Below are 16925 nucleotides of genomic sequence, written 5' to 3' on the forward strand. Positions count from 1 at the left end.
CCAGATGTAATTGAAATTGTTCATTAAGTTCATGAATGATCAACAAAAGCTCACCAATAAAGCACCAACATAGTGGTGTGAGCATGTTTGCTGTGATCATTTAAGTGGTGACAGTCAGAACAAGATGTGACACAGTGTGGAAAACAAAAAACACTAATATTTTAACACTAATAATTGCAGCAACATGGAAAATGAGACCTGCATACTTGGATCTCTTACCCAGGTGTAGCAAGATGATTTCTCTGATAACTCATGTGCCAGCAGTTATCATGATCAACAACCAGCCAATCAAGCTTTGTTCCACACTGAGGTGAAATTGTTTGTATTACATTTTCAATCATTGTGTGTTGCAGCAACACACAGTAAACTGTGGAAGCCTGTTTCAGCATGTCAACAAAAAACCCACTCACTCAAAATAATAACACTTTTTTTAAAAATGCATTTTCATTATTTTGACTTATAAAGTCAAAATAATTTATACTTTCTCAATATTCTGAGATGATTGGTCAAAAATGAAGAAACACTTACTCAATATTTTGGCTTTGTTACTTTCTCTATTTTGAATCTGTTTTTATAAAAGTGAACATACATTGTTGTTTTTTATTTAAAATGTCATGTTAAACAAACCAATTGCTATTGTTTCTGCCAAACCGAATGAATAGTGTCTTAAATAATAAAGTGATCTGAATAAAACGTGACAGCAGGTCTCAGGCATCTGGCAGCGGACAGAACCAGGGCGGGACCTCGGAGCAGCAGCTGAGCAGCAGCTAATCAGCGTCACGTCCGTCAGTGGGAGAACAGAGCTGAAAGCGTCTGTTTACCTTCGCCTGCTCACGCTGACGCAGCTCTGCGCTGTTACTGTACGTGAGCAGCTGGCAGCTCTTCGGACCTGAAGCTCCTCCAGGGGACCAACATGAAGCTGCTCGACGAGCGGCTCTGGTCGCTGTTTAAGCGCCACTGGCGGCAGACTCTCACCTACTGGAGCGTGTTCTTCAGCTTCGGCCTGTGCATCGCCTTCCTGGGACCCACCATCCTGGACCTGAGGTGTCAGACCCAGTCCACCCTGCAGCAGATCACCTTGGTGTTTTTCTCCCAGCAGTTCTTCCTGATGGTGGGCAGCAGCATGGGAGGACTCTTTAGGAAAACGTGAGTCTGCTTGGTGAGAACTAGTGGCCATGGGTGTTTGTGCAAAGCTTTATTAACATGGCTGAGACCTTTTGCTTTGGTCTGTGCAGTGTAAAATGTAACAGCAGCATCATTTTCAGCCTCCGGAATGAACATATAGTGAACAAACCCAGAGTAAGTGAAGTCAACGTCCACCAGAAAATAAGTGGAAATGCTCAACCAGTGAAGAAACACTTCCAGTAAACACTAAATTATCACAAACAATTGCATGAAACCTATGAAGTTATAACTTTCAAAATTGCAGAAAAGAAAAGACGGAAAACAAGGAACCTAGCTCAAGTCTGATTTAAAAGCATTCTTGCTGATGTAAGAACACACACACACACAGTATGCAACATCTAAAGTTACATGTTTACTGGATCATGTGTTTGGGGGCTACAACAGGAAGTGAACTGATTTAGCTGATTTCAAGAAAATATAAGTGAAATAATCTCCATAATCAGGTGCAGGTGTGAAGGTTGACTAGATAGTTTACATTTTAATTTATGATTCTATAAGCCTGATTAAACTTTATAAGCTAATACTTGGACGACTCTTAATGAGCGTGAGTTTAAAAAAAGTGATTTTAGGTTTATGACTTGTAAAGAAATGACACTGTGTGAAATCCCAGCTGTAACATACTTGTATCGTTACTGTGGATTTCTATCTGCTCTATATTTGTCGTTAGTGTTGTTTGATCATAAATCAGTGTGAGTGTGGCGCAGGAGGTAGAGCAGCCGTTCACCATCCTTACAGTTGGTGGTTTGATCTCCGGCTCCTCCGGTCACATGTCAAATTGTCCTAAAGCAAGACACTGAACCCCAACTTAGTTTCTCCCAGTGAGCGTTGGCCAGCTCTATAGCAGCTCCCCCGTGTGTGTGTGTGTGTGTGTGTGAATGGGTGAATGGGTGAATGGGTGAATAAGAAGCAGTTTAAGCGCTTTGAGTCCCAATAGGTAGAAAAGTGGTATATAAGTGCCGACCATTTATCAAATCTCAAATACACTAAGTCTGTGTTGGATGGTGTTGAAAGAGGAGCAAAGGGATATATTTTTGTTCGTGCACATCATATAACTCATTGTATATTTACTTATTTTGTGTGATATTGTTGCTTTACAATCATTTAGAGCCTAAACTGTCACTTTCAAATGTGCAGAAGTAGTAGATTAGCCCATTGTTTTTGCAACGATCTTAGGTTTAAAAAAATGAAGTGACAGTTTAAATGCACAATTTTCCCTGACTACACTGAGACTTTCACCTTTTGTTAAACTAGTATATTTGAATGGCAAATCTGCAACATTCAAATGGCTGCTGCTTGTTTGAGGTCAGTGCAAAACCTTTCCCACTCAAATGGGACTCAACTGTGACCCGAGGTGGAAATGTGACTGCTGGTGTAAAGCAGTCGTGTGGGTTTGCATCCGGGGTCTTTGATACATGAAACAGGACTTTTGTTGGAACTGGCTAATAATTCAAACCACCTAAGTATTTCTCAGACTCAGATTGTGACTTTTTAAGGATGTACTACTTTCTTATTAGAAGCTGTTTTGCTGTTAAAAGTTGTAGTACAAGGTTAAAAGGAGAGTGGAAAGCTCGCAGAAAAAACAGAAAACAACATTAAGATAAGTTAGAAATGTACCGAGGCTTGAGGGCTGTGATAAAACCTACTGGGTAAATAGAAGTTAGAGAGGCAGCAGACCATCAAGGTGACTTTACTGCAACAACACCAACCTGGAAATCCCCTGTTGTAGTCGGCTGTGCTTAGAGTATTAGTTGGTTCTACAACCCCCAATTAAAAAATAAAAGTTGGGACGATGTGTAAAACTGAGACGTTTTACCATTTCATGGAAAATATTGATGGCTGCAATACATCTTAAAAAAAGTTATAACAGGGGAAAGAAGAGGCTGAAAAAGTAATTGGCACAAATCAAAAACAAATGGACGAGCATTTGACAACTAATTATTTTAATAGGCAACGTGACCACAGAGGCAGAGCCTCTCAAATGTAACGATGGGCAGAGGTTCACCAATCTGTGACAAACTGCATCTAAAACATTGTGGAACAATTTCAGAAAAAATGTTCCTCAACATAAAATTGCAAAGACTGAAGATCCAACCATCTACAGTAAATAAGATTCAGAGAATCAGGAGGAATCTCTTTGCGCAAGGGACAAGACCAAAGGTTTAAAACTGGATGCATGTGATCTTTGGGCCCTCAGGCAGCACTGCATTAAAAACAGACATGATTCTCTACTTGACAACACTGCATGGATTCAGGAACACTTCCAGAAATCACTGTGTGTGAACACAGTTCACTGTGCAGTCCACAAATGTAAGTTAAAGCTGTATCATGCAATGAAAAAGCCATATGTGAACACAATGCCGCCATGTTCTCTGGATCAAAGCTCATTTAAAATGGTCTGAGACAAAATTAAAAACTCTGTTCTGTGGTCAGATTAATCAAAATTTGAAATTGTTTTAGGAAACCATGGACTCACCATGGCAGCTTTACACATCTGGAAAGGCACCGTCAATGCTGAAGAGTACATAGAGGTTCTTAAAGGAACATATGCTCCCATCCAGACAACGTCTCTTTCAGGAAAGGCCTTGCGTATTTCAGCAAGACAATACTAAACCACATACTGCATCCATCACAACAGCATAGCTTCACAGGAGAAGAGTCTGGGTGTGGAACTGGCCTCCCTGCAGTCCAGATGTTTCACCAATAGAAAACATTTGGTGCATCATAAAAGGAAAAATCCAGCAACAAAGGCCCAGGACTGTTGAGCAGCTATAATCCTGCATCAGACAAGAATGGGACAACATTCCTGTCCTAAAACTCTGGAAAATGGTCTCCTCACTTCCCAGACATTTACAGTATTCAAAATGAGCTCATATTTTCCATGAAATGGTAAAATGTCTCAGTTTCAACATTTGATATGTTGTTTATGTTCTATTGTGAATAAAATATATGGGTTGATGATGCATTGAGTCAACCCCTCAGAGGTCAGAGGTTAACTAAATGCATATTTGAGTCACTACAGTTTGAGTACAGTGCATAATGCACTTGTTGTCTTCCCCAGTCTCCTGTCCTCCCTGTCGGCCCTCTTTTCCTGCACTCTCATCATCTCCATCGTGTTTGCCATCATACCGCTATGTCACCACGTGGTGCTGTTGTCCATTGCTATGGCAATCGCTGGTAAAGCCATGGGGGTGATCGACACCATCGCCAACCTGCAGCTGGTGAAACTGTACCAGAAGGACTCGGCCATCTTCCTGCAGGTCAGAGAAGACCAGTGTGTGTGATGTGTGTGTTCTGTATTTTATGTTCAAAAAGAAGCAGCTACACAGTGTTTAAAAAAAAAAACATTTGAAATTAGAAATTTTGCAGGATTGTAACATCTTTTTTCGATAAGACAGATTGTGAATTCACACATTCACAAAAAGACGGAGCCTACAACCATTTTCTTGTTACAGGTGTTTGAAAAGCTGAGTCCTGTCAAACAGGCAGTCCTGAAGAGTAGCTGCTAATTTTATTGCCCAACCTCTGACCCACATTTTTAAGGTTACTGTAACTCGGAATTAAGTTCCCTCTGTCTGGAAATCTGCATTTGTACTTCCCCTCCTGAATGAGACCCCTCGAATATGAATAACTACAGAACAGTATCTAAACTCCTGGCTGTAGCTAACATCTGGTGAGTGAAAGGCTAAACGAGTTTCTAAATTCAAATAATATTTTAGCTTTTCAATTTGGCTTTAGAAAGAATCGTAGCACAACAGCAGTCATGAAAGTGATAAATGACTTCATCTGGTCACTCTGTTTATTGAGTTTTAGAAAAGTATTGGACATTGTAAAGCATTGTATACTGCAAGGAAGGCTGGAAAAAATTGGTCCCTCTGATCAGACAGTCAGCTGGTTTTCAAGCGACCTTTCTGATAGATCGCAGAGCGTGAAAGTATGTAAGAGTGTCGCACGGTGTTGCCCCAAGGAGCTATACTTTATTTATCATTAATATCCATGAATTTGGCCAAACCCCTACAAATGTACATTTTAATTATCATTCTGATGACAAAGTTATGAATTCATCAGCTTCTCCTGTTGATGATGCTCTTCGGAAGCTGAAAACATTACAATTCAATTGTATTCATTTTGACCTTTTTAATGAGTTTAAGCCATCGTTTAAATGCTGACAAAATGAAATTGATGTTGTTTAGTGAAACTAAAATCTCAAATTATTACCGGCTTAAAACAATGAAAGGAGTTTTAATTGACTCTTTCTTTTATCATTATATCTCATTACAATTGAAACTTTCATTGCTTTTCCCCTAAACAAGAAAATGTGCTACATTTTTACCACTAATAGATTACTGTGATGGTGTGTGTGTATGCAAACCTTAGCTGAGTGTCGACTGCCATGGAAACTTGTTGTTTTAGAGCTCGTTACTGTAAAATATATTCTTTGGTTACATCGCCATCACTCGCTATACGTAGGTCAACTTTTGTTTACAAGGCCATGCTAAATATGTTCCTTTCATATTTGCGGGTCCTTAAGAGGCCTGTTTGTGCTTTGTGTTATGACCTGAGAGTTAAAAATTCTTTGCTGTTCAATGTCCCAAAGTCTCTTAATGATCCCTTTAATGCACCTTTTAACATTACTTCTCCTGTTGCTCAAAATGAACTTCAGAAGGACTTAAAATTGAACACTGTGTTAAGTTTTGAGGGTCTGATGCACCATCTCAGGTGCCATCGTGTGATCTATATTTCTATGCTTACCTGCATATTATTAGTTTGGTTAAAAGTTTGTTTGTTTATTTGCAAGCAAGTTAGGTATTTGTAAAAAAAAAAAAACTACTGATAAATATGTTAGTTTTGTTTGTTCACAAGCTGACAAACTGCTGGCAGCATCCCTCTACTATGGCAGCAGCACTATCCTACCATGGAAGTCTCGCAAGATGGTCCCGCATCCCAGTGTTGCTCATATCGCACCTTAACAGTTAACATGAAGTGATGTAACTTTTGATTAAATTTTTTTTTTTTTTTCAATGTGAATATCACAAAATAAATCAAATAACTCAAATCAAATTTGGTTTAAATTTTGTTGTGGCCTAAATCCTATTCTATACTCCTCCAATATACAGTACATGTCTTCATTAAACGTGATTCCAGTGCAGCTAATTATGATATATAGACCGCATATTAATGTTAACCCAATAAGGAAGCATAACGAAAATAAAGTAAATACTTTCTTTGGAATACATACTTTATACTTACACCCCCCCCACTGTATGATCGGCTCATAGGGAATTTATATTCATGTGTACCTCTAGGCCCTGCATTTCTTCATAGGCCTGGGAGCTCTGGTTAGTCCCCTGGTGGCTGATCCTTTCCTAGCAGAGGGCAGCTGTGTCCTCAGTGCCAACTCGTCTGCTAACTCAACCTCAGATCTGGAGCACCTCCGCAGCAGCCTGGTCGGTCAAGGGGCGACACTGCACAACATCTCCCAGTACCCTCTGCACATTGAAGGCGTCGTCATCACCAGGGTGTCCTATGCTTTCTGGATCATGGCCCTTATCAATGTGAGTGCATGTCCAATATTACAGCGCATGTGGCATGTGATATATAATAGAGAAATGTAAGTTATTCTCTTTAATGTGTTTGCTTAAATGTGTGTTACTGCTGGATGGGACAATGACAGCACTGTGGCTGCAGGTTAGATATAAAACCAGGTGTGGCTGTGTGATTTAAATATGAGTAAAGATAATATTATCATGACACAAAGCCAGGAGCCCGGAGAAATTAAAACAAGAACACTGTAGACCGGAGTGTTTACATTTGCATTCATTTTCCCTGCCAGGTTGCCCATCTTGACAATGTCCCACCTGCATAGTTGATAATGTCACAGATGTATCTTGTTTTTTGTTTTCTTTTTACACTTCAAATGAGGTAAAACTAAATTCTTTTTCCTAGTTTCTTCTACATTTTCTTTATGTATTCTTTATATTATAAAAGAAATATAAATGTATCGTATAAATATGCAGACGAGAGAAAAATAATTCTAGCTGTAAGTTTCAAATGAACTTGAACGCACCGCGCATAGTCTGATTCTAAACTGTGTTGTAGAAATGACGTGTCATTCTTTCATGGTGTCGCTGCCACCCTCCAGCGACAAACTTCAAAGACACCAAACAGTCCTATGTTAGCAATTGTTTTATTTAATTTATTAAATTTGTTCTAGAATATGTGAAGCATGTGTGTCAATAAGTTATTACAGCCAACAGTAATATATTGCAGTTGGGCAACACAGCTGTGATAAGGACACAAACAAAGACAAAGACATATAGTGTATACACAAAGTGTGAGTTCACTAAGAGAGTGAACTTAACCAGTGTGAATCAAACTAACAAAGGTGGTTCAGTGTTCGCATAGCTGTGTTTCAGCTTTTTGAAAACTGAGTTCTCACTACAGGTTTCATGTAACACAACTGAGCATTTTTACTACAAAAGATGGCTGAGCCTTCGAACTCCTCCTGCCCCTCTTGTCTTTATGCCTGTACTCATTGACTGGGACGATGTCCTGATATCGGGCATCAGGTGTCAGGTCCGAAACTACCTTTGTGTACTTGTATGATGCAGCACCCGATACGTCATTAATCTCAGGCAGGTAGGCTGCGGTGAAACTGTAGGTTATTTGAAGCCGTTTTAGGATACGATTATTTTGAACATGTTTTGAACATGAATTTCTAAGTTATAATGGGATTTGTGGGTTTGTTTTCCTCAGACCTCCTGCTCATTAGGTTTCCTCCTTCAAACTGTCAGAGACTAGAAATCTGTGACAGCCGCTGGAAACACAGTTCAAGTGTTAACAGTCCAGTCTTCAGCTGTGTCCCCACTATTATTTGGACCAACACTGCCTGCCAGTGTCTCATCAGCTTAACTTTGCAGTAGATTGAGAAGGATTTTACTGTCCAGCAACTCATACTAGAAGTACAACAGTTTAGTACTCCTGTCAGTACTTGGTGGCGGCAGGTACTCAGCAGTAAGTTTGTTTGCAAGTCTCAAATGAGTCTGAAGTCTTGAATACAAAGTCCACAATATATTTCCTAAGCCAACACAAAGAAGGTCAAATTCAAGTCTCCAGTCAAGTCCGAGTACGAAAAGCTAATGTTTCGGGTCAAAAAAGTCACTTGTGCTACTACCAAATACTGTACTGTTTGTACATTTCATAAAGTATATGAGTACAGATTAAAGATAATTACTACTAATCACTACTTTTCCAAATTATTAGTTCAAAACAACAAAACAATGTTGGGGCAGCTGTGGTTTGACTGGTAGACGTGTTGTCCACTAACTGCATGGTCAGTGATTATATGCTACTTCTGTCAAATTTCCTTAAGACCCTGAAGCCTAAACTCTCTCCTGGTTCTCGGGTTCTTTAACTGGTAACAAGGGCTCAATGGCAAATTGCTTTGCCTTGTTTTAGCTGTGCTATGCTAAAAAAAATCTAAAGTTGAAAAACGTGTGGTGTTTGAACACCGGTGTCAGTAGTAACATTAACAGGCAACGTGTCAGAATAAACTGAACATTTAAACACAACTTGTGATACTGATTTTGGCTTGGACCTTAGTCCAACACGGAAAAAAACAAAACTCTGCAACATGTTTACAACCCTTTTTTTTTTCTCCTTTGTGTAGTGGGTTGCTCACAATTATATTATTTATGTGTCCCATGACTAGATTCTCCGTGCACAGGGAGCCTAATGCGATTACATCTATGTACTGACATTTCAATTGTGCCCTTCATTCCTTTTTTTTTTGTTAGAAATATTTGTATTTCTTTAGATGATATAAGTGTTTATTTTACCCCCTTACGTAAAGAAATGATCTTTCACCAAAGAAGAAATGGTTTTAGTAATAACCTTAATTAGTATTTCTGTGTTTGAACTGGATGTGTTTCAAGTACAGGATGAGATAAGACAGTGTGGATTCTACTTTTATGAGGAGGTTCATAGATCAGCTGACTGTGTGTGTGTGTGTGTGTGTGTGTGTGTGTGTGTGTGTGTGTGTGTGTGTGTGTGTGTGTGTGTGTGTGTGTGTGTGTGTGTGTGTGTGTGTGTGTGTGTGTGTGTGTGTGTGTGTGTGTGTGTGTGTGTGTGTGTGTGTGTGTGTGTGTGTGTGTGTGTGTGTGTGTGTGTGTGTGTGTGTGTGTGTGTGTGTGTGTGTGTGTGTGTGTGTGTGTGTGTGTGTGTGTGTGTGTGTGTGTGTGTGTGTGTGTGTGTGTGTGTGTGTGTGTGTGTGTGTGTGTGTGTGTGTGTGTGTGTGTGTGTGTGTGTGTGTGTGTGTGTGTGTGTGTCTTGGCAGCTCCCTGTGCCAGCTGCAGTGCTTGCGTTGATGTACTATGAGAGACTGCTGCCTTGCTGCAGGAACAGCCACGGTCTGCTGGACAGGGATTCTCTGTCTAGCATGAGCCCTGCTGCAGACAGTGGACAAGGTAATGCATATAAATATGTGTGTGTTTGGACATTTCATATCAATAATGTAGTTAACAATCCAACTCAGTTTTCCTGTCTCTTCAGGTCATGGGAGTGTGTTTGGCTGCTGTAACCCTGCCAAGCTTCGGGGTCGCCCTGCTACTTTCTTTATCCTGCATGCTCTGGGCGGCGCCATCCTCTTCATCACTGATGGGATAATAGTGAGTAATAATTCTTAGAACACACATGCGCATATACAGTTAAACACTATCAAATGTTAGATGTGCTGGAGCATAAAATATAGGATTAAATGGTCTAGTTCTCTCAGTTACTGCATGTGCTTCGACACATATAGGGCTCCTACGCTGGATTCGTCTATACTTACGCCGTCTCCCCTCCTCTGCTGATGGGACATAAGGCCGCCGGTTATCTGGACAGTATATTCTGGGCCTCCATTACAGCAGGAAGACTGGCGTCAATCTATCTGTCCTACAGATACACAGCACCGAGGCTGCTCTCCTTCAGTCTGGTAGGAGCCGACACTTAGAACACAGAACTTAAGCAGGTGTGTCTCTGGAAGAGAAGAACAAGTGAAGGTCAAGGAGTAGGTCTGGTGTGTCCCCCCACTAACCCTCCCTATGTCAGACTACTCAGCCTGACACAGAGTAGTAAAAGCAGTGGAGCTCCTGCACAGCTGTGGTATGATGGCTCAAAATAAATATTTGAAATGGGTGGAAAACCACATAGCGAGATTAGATGGCATCGCTGAGAGGAGGATTATCGTCTGGGTATACAGCCAGCAGGATCCTGAAGCAAAAACTAAACTGCGTCGTCACCCTCAGCACTTGACTGAAATACTTGCAGCAGAATTCACAGTGGCTCGTGTGGGCCTTGCGATGGTCTCTTCTAAATATGCTTGGGTTTAAAAAAAAGTGGCGCTCCAGGCGGTATTTATAATTATCCAACGGAAATTTAATAACCGAATCATTTAACAAAATTTAATAAAGGGGACACGAAGTACTTATTCAGAGTACTTCATCTCATCTGTTTGCATGGCACAAACATGGAATGACATTATCATGTTCTCTTAAAGTGCTATAGGCTGTAGTCCCAACAGATTTTTAACCATGAGTGGGAGGATATGAAGAAAGGGCAAACAGTGAAAAGAGCCGTTGCTGGCTACGCCCAAGCAGGGAATTAACGGTAGTAAGATGTTAGTGACAAAGGATTTTTGGTTCCGCTTCAAAAGCAGTTCTGATGTTTTTTTTTGGGTGAAGGATCTCGGTTCCAATCTTCTTAGACTGATAAGGTTTGTGGCTCAGGTTTCAGCACCATATTCTATCTCTTGCACTATGTCCGTGATAGTTGTGCCCCGTCTGTCACAGACCATTAGACGAGACATGTTCTGTCCTGTTGTTTTTTTTTTTTTTTTTTTTTTTTTTTTTTGGGATCTTTGGTTTCTGCGGCTGTTTGGTGCTTTTTTGCTTTCATTGCCTCAAACACCAGTGTTCACTGAAGGTTAATGGAGGATTCTGTACGTAGATCACATGCATTCCAGATAAATAACAGAACCTCCATTCCTTTGTTTTACTGTATGACTGTATGAAGAGAGGAATTCTATTTTTACAGGGGGATTATTGGTTATTATCAGCACAGTGGCCCTGATAACCCAAATACAACATTCCAGTATCTATTTAACCAGGTGGAGGTGGGAAAACAGGAAAAAGCAGGATTTTCACAATGCACATCAGAAATGACGTGCTACTCTTCTCATTCTTATTTTAATGGGATGGTGATAAGTGTTTTATGGAACACAACATTGACTGTGTTGGTCATTACAAACTGAACAATCAAGTTTCAGAGTTTGGCAAGTTTTTCCATTTAGCATGTGCGTTGCCTACCACACTGCGACACGTGCATTATGATACAATACGATACGATTTAACTTTATGTCTCCTCCACCCCCCCCCCCTCATCAAAGACAAATGTATGACATCAAAAGCAACAACACTAATTGAATCGGCCCATGTTTGTTAGCAGGTTAGCTGCAGAACATTCCTAACATAAAGTGGCGAACCAAACCCATCAGTGAACTAAAATGGAGAATGATTAGCTCAATGGAATCAGAGCTCTAACTTATACGTGCATAGACATATTTTTATTTTTTACAGTTTTTGGTCTAAAACTGTATTAAAATGCTGTTTTTTTGCACCTTATAACCACTTTTAAAAAAGATGTTAATGTGCAAAAATGGCTCCACTGGTGAGATCATTAGGCTGAAGATCTACAGGTCAGGAGGTTAATTTTTCTGGCAACAGATGCAGTGCGGTAGGTAGAGCGGTCGTTTAGCAATCCCACAGTTGTTGGTTCAATCCCTGGCTCCTCCAGTCACATGTCGAAGTGTCCTTGAGCAAGACACTGAACCCCAACTTAGTTGCTCCCGGTGAGTGTTGGCCAGCTGCATAGCAGCTCCCCCATCGGTGTGTGTGTGTAAGTGTGAATGGGTGAATAAGATCAGTGTAAAGCGCTTTGAGTGCCAATAGGTAGAAAAGCGCTATATAATTTCAGACCATTTACCATTTATGGGGAGAGCTGTACACTACATTTAACATGAGTTTATCGATGAAGCAGGACTTGAGACTTTGTGCAATTGCATCAATGTTTTCCTTAATAATAAAATTAACACAGTGAATCTTTAAATTTGAAATGTGATCTAACTTTTCCCTGTGTCAGATAGGTGGAGGGTTACTGATGTTGATGCTGTGGCTTAGATGCACAACACAACAGTGTTTTTTCTGCTCTTCGAATTAGCTGTTGATTGCTTAGTACAATTATTTGACATATCTTTAGAAAAAACGGTTTTGCCATCTGTCTCTATACACAATGTCTTCCTGTCTTCCTTGAGCTTGGTTTAGCCCAGACCCTTAAGACACTTATTTTGGTAAATTTGGACTTTTCCTTGCTCCTGCTTCTTTTTTAGTTTTCTGAAAACCCGGGACTTGTTCATATTCATTCACTTGTTCTGTGTCTTTCTCAGGTGGGAGTGATACTGGTTCAGTGCTTGTTGATGATATTCTACACCAGCACAGTGTTTCTCTTCATCGGTACTTGTATGTTGGGACTGTGCATCAGCAGTGTGTTTCCCTCCATGCTGGCATATACAGAGGACATATTAGACTACAAAGGTGAAAAAAAAAAAACACATACACAAGCTCAGATACACAGTATCATCTCATCACCCTAGTATTCATATATTACAGGAAGATGATAACTTCATCAGTGAATTCATTTAAGAGTAATATTGGGAAAATATACTGTAACTGTAAAATATAATGCTGGGAAGTTTCTATAGAAGCAGTACGTTTTTCTTAAAAAAAACCCTAAAGTATATAAATAAGTATTTATTTATGTATGTTGCATGCGCATCATTTTAGTCCCTGTTTCTCTGTTGTGTTGAAGGTTGTGCCACAACTGTCCTGGTGACCAGTGCCAGCACAGGAGAGATGATTCTGCAGCTGCTTGTGGGATTGGTGAGAAGTCTTTCATGCCCGTGTGTAAATAGTGATGCACATTTTAAAACAATGAAAGCAAATGACCATGTAGCTTATGTGGCTTCGTTGAGCCTAAAAATCACTGCTATTATCAGATGAGTCTGCGAAACCTGGGTTTTTATGTCAAGAACTGTGAACTATGAGGTGAATGAGTTGAAATGGAGTTGCCTGTGGGGAAATTCAAATTCAATTAGATGGAAGTTTTTCATTTAAGAAGCTCTTTTTCAAGGGCAACTTCGCCAGCAGCCATTACAGATTCCAAGACAAACAAATCAACAAAACAAATCTCTGAAGGTTTACATGAGTCAAAAGAGTTCAGAGGTAGATAAGCATCTGCGAGGATACACTGCAAATAAAGGATTAACTGGTTTAATCGAAAAAGTTGGTATGAATGAAGAAATGTTTGTGGAGCCAATCTGTAAATGTAATCATGTAGCTGCTTGTTCTGGTAAACTCTCATTTGGAAAAGTTCTGTTTAAAAGCAGAAACAGCAAAACAATCTGTACCATTTATCAAATTACTATGAACTCTTAAGACTGTGTTTAGTACATGTTAGCATGGTGATGTTTCCTGGTTAAAAGTCAGCTTCATGGTACTAAGATGAGAAGTGTGTGTGTGTGTGTGTGTGTGTGTGTGTGTGTGTGTGTGTGTGTCTTATTGCAGGTGATCCACAGTCAGGGAAGTTACGCCTTCCTGTTATCTTGCACAATATCATCATTCATTGGCTTCTGCCTGTTCCTGCTGCTCCTCTATGTCCAACACATCCACAGAAGCTGCTCTTCAGGTAAATACACATGACACAGTCCCAGTAAAACCTTGGACTTTGTTCCAGAATTTAGAAATTCAGTAACACCGGACAACTGTTTCAGTTCCAGTGATGTGACATTTGACATAGACACAAAGATTTGTCCAGATTTATTCAGGGTGTGGACTCCTCAAAAAAGATTATTATTATTATATTATCTAATATATATTTTCTATCCTATCCAATGAGTTTTTAATAATTTTGGCTCTCTATGCAACCACAGTGAATTTTGAAATGACACAATATTGCTGTTCTGAGAGTTCAAGCTTTAATTAGTCCCTGTCAAAAACATTGGATGAGCCATGTAGGAATTACAGTCATTTTATTCATAGTCCCCCAATGTTATTGTCTAAATGATAGTTGGACTGTTCAAAAATTCAGTATTTTCTCTCAGTAAAATCTTCTCATGAACAGGAACAGAGTCCATATCACAAGGTTTTTTTTGATCTAGTCTTTTAGCTCAAGAGTCCATTTGAAATCACACATCATTTCCCAACACAATACCAAAAAAACTAAAATAAAAAAATCAACATTTTGATGTCAATAAGTAACAGATTTGATACAATTACTACAAACAGGGGCTTAGCAACAAACTATTCATTTTTAATGATATTTTGTATTTATTTTTAAACTGTTCCAATAGTTTTAAACATTTGCCGAACTTTTATCTCCTATTTATCTTTTGATCTCAAACTCATGTTATGGGCGATTTAAAACTTCGCTGCACTGCGACTTCAGTTCCGGCTTGTTCTTCGAATGTTTTTGAAATCCCTTCTTTGTTGGATTCAGCTAAGCAACCAATTGTCCAAATGTTTAAGAGCCACAATATTATCTATGAAAATGATTGAAATTCCTACACATTTCAGCCAGTTTACTGTTTCAACATTTAAAACTCCACAAACTTTAATAATCAGAGCGGAAATGAGAGATATATCCACAGTAACATAAAAAAAGCCTGTTAATGAGTCAGCAAGAAAACAGGAATAGGGCTCTGTGATTACTGCTCTCTGCCATTCAGAAACCACTGCAGTGAGGAATGAGAGGGGAGGAGAAATGGTGAGACTCGGGTCAAGTGGTTGATGAAGGCAGCAGAAGAAGCTGGTCGGGTTGTTGGCGACACTTAATGCTTAATCTGAGCCCAGTCTCACTACCTCAGCAGGTACCTCTGCCCAGGCTCCCTGTTCCCCTTCAGCTCCTCATTACACACATTTGTGTAGGAAAGTGAATCAATGAACGTAATCGTTTATGATCCGGTTGTACATTTGGATTCGGGCAGCACAGTGGTGCTCGGCTGTAGCCTTTAGGGTAATTGGTGACCCTAAATTGTGGGTGTCTCTCTGTGTTGGCCCTGAGATGGACAGATCTGTCCAGGGTGTACAGTGGCAGGTGGGATAGGCTCCAGCCCCCTGCTACCTCGAACAGATAATGGATGGAAAAGAAATGGGATTCTTGGTTGTGTTCTGTTTTCTTTCTATATTGTCATGCGTTTTTTTTTTTTTCCTGGAAATCCACATTATTTGTTTGTAGAAGGGTTGAGCTAAAGTACACAAGAGCGTGCTTTGTGTCATAGGCACCGATTCTGTGGGTGCACAGTAGCTCAGGCAATTAGACTACAAACTGCAGTTGCCTCTGTGGACCCGCTTATCAGCTGTTTACATAAAAACGTGTTTGATCCTCATGTGCGTATAATAACCAGCACTTCAACTCTTTCCTCACCTTGAAGTTTGCTTTGCCTGTGCACGGTGCAAAGAAGTACCGACAAACATGATCATGTAGCTTCACTCAGTTAAAGCAGTGCAAAGTGAGCTTTGGGTTTCTCTGTTGTGAGAAGCATCTACTTCTGAAGAAACGTTACTCTTTCGGAACTTTAGGGTTATTAAAAAGAGCAAACTCATACATTGCAAATACTGCAGTAGGATATTACCACAGAGATGTGATGTAATGCTACAACAGGAGAAGTTGATCATGTCTTTTTGCTGTCAATGGCCACTGTACTGTGACATTCTTTGCTAAAATTATTCAGTTGTGTTAGACTGAAGACCAAAAGTTCCCTTTTTACGTCCCGTATCGTTAACGGTATCGCTGCGTGAGATCGGGATGTAACATTTTTGTGCAAACGTTAACACTTGTTGCATGTCAGCATCCATCGGGATCCCGCTGGGTGTCAGTTCGCTCTGCTCTTTGCTGTGCGTCGTACTAATGAGCATCATTTCTCTCTCAGATTCCTCAGAAAACACGGACATGAAAGAGAAACCAAAGACTGGAAGCTCATGACCTGTGGGATCTGTGAGAGACCAGAGGACACACAGAGGACAATGAGAAGGGAGCATGGGAGGAATAATCTCAGGGAAAACTGGCCTTCCCTCACCTCGCCTCAGTGTTGGCATACAAGCTGAACATTTGTGACTTTAATAGAGATCTAATTTCTAAGCCTGATGATCAAATGACCAGTGCTTGACTTAATTTAGCATTTTTGGCACAATCATCTCATGTTGTATATTGATTCAACTTTAACAATCACTTATTGCCTTGTCAGTATAAATGTGGAGGTTCATGTTTTGCTACCTTGAAAAATGAGAAGTGGGTTTTAGAGTTTCATGGTGAAGAGACGAACAACAACATAACATGGTGTTTACTTAGACATCTTTTATTATTGGGCTTATCTACGTCTCCCATTACAGACACTTCTTCTACACCTCTCACACAGCAATACGCCACTTAAGACAAGTAGCTTGTAAACATTTGAAAAAGCATCAAACAAAGAGAGAATGGGACAGAACAAAGTGAGAACTGTGTCATTTTCCTTTTGGAAAAAAAGACTTAACATTTCAAGGTAAGTTGAAGCAAAAAAACATAAGAGGATACAAATGAAGTAAGTAAAAGACCCAAGTCCAAGAAGACTTGATGAGTAATGGTTTTAGGTGGCGTTTGGGGTCATTCTA

The 16925-nt window shown here is 40.0% G+C and overlaps 1 protein-coding gene across 2 annotated transcripts; it reads left to right on the forward strand.

The window, feature by feature from the left end:
- Positions 1 to 766: 766 nt before the first annotated feature.
- Positions 767 to 16532, forward strand: mfsd4aa (major facilitator superfamily domain containing 4Aa). Of its 2 annotated transcripts, XM_067504597.1 has the most exons (10): positions 767 to 1146; positions 4244 to 4442; positions 6489 to 6737; positions 9518 to 9647; positions 9733 to 9848; positions 9983 to 10156; positions 12665 to 12812; positions 13087 to 13157; positions 13842 to 13962; positions 16205 to 16532. In XM_067504597.1, the coding sequence occupies exons 1-10, from the start codon at positions 914 to 916 to the stop codon at positions 16255 to 16257; spliced, it is 1494 nt and encodes a 497-aa protein (XP_067360698.1). In that variant the 5' UTR covers positions 767 to 913; the 3' UTR covers positions 16258 to 16532. The 2 variants fall into 2 exon arrangements, with proteins under 2 accessions (XP_067360698.1, XP_067360699.1); XM_067504598.1 differs by lacking the exon at positions 9983 to 10156.
- The last annotated feature ends 393 nt before the right edge of the window (positions 16533 to 16925 follow it).

The sequence above is a fragment of the Channa argus genome, chromosome 5 (genome assembly GCF_033026475.1).
Source record: "Channa argus isolate prfri chromosome 5, Channa argus male v1.0, whole genome shotgun sequence".
In the NCBI taxonomy this organism is placed as follows: Eukaryota; Metazoa; Chordata; class Actinopteri; order Anabantiformes; family Channidae; genus Channa; species Channa argus.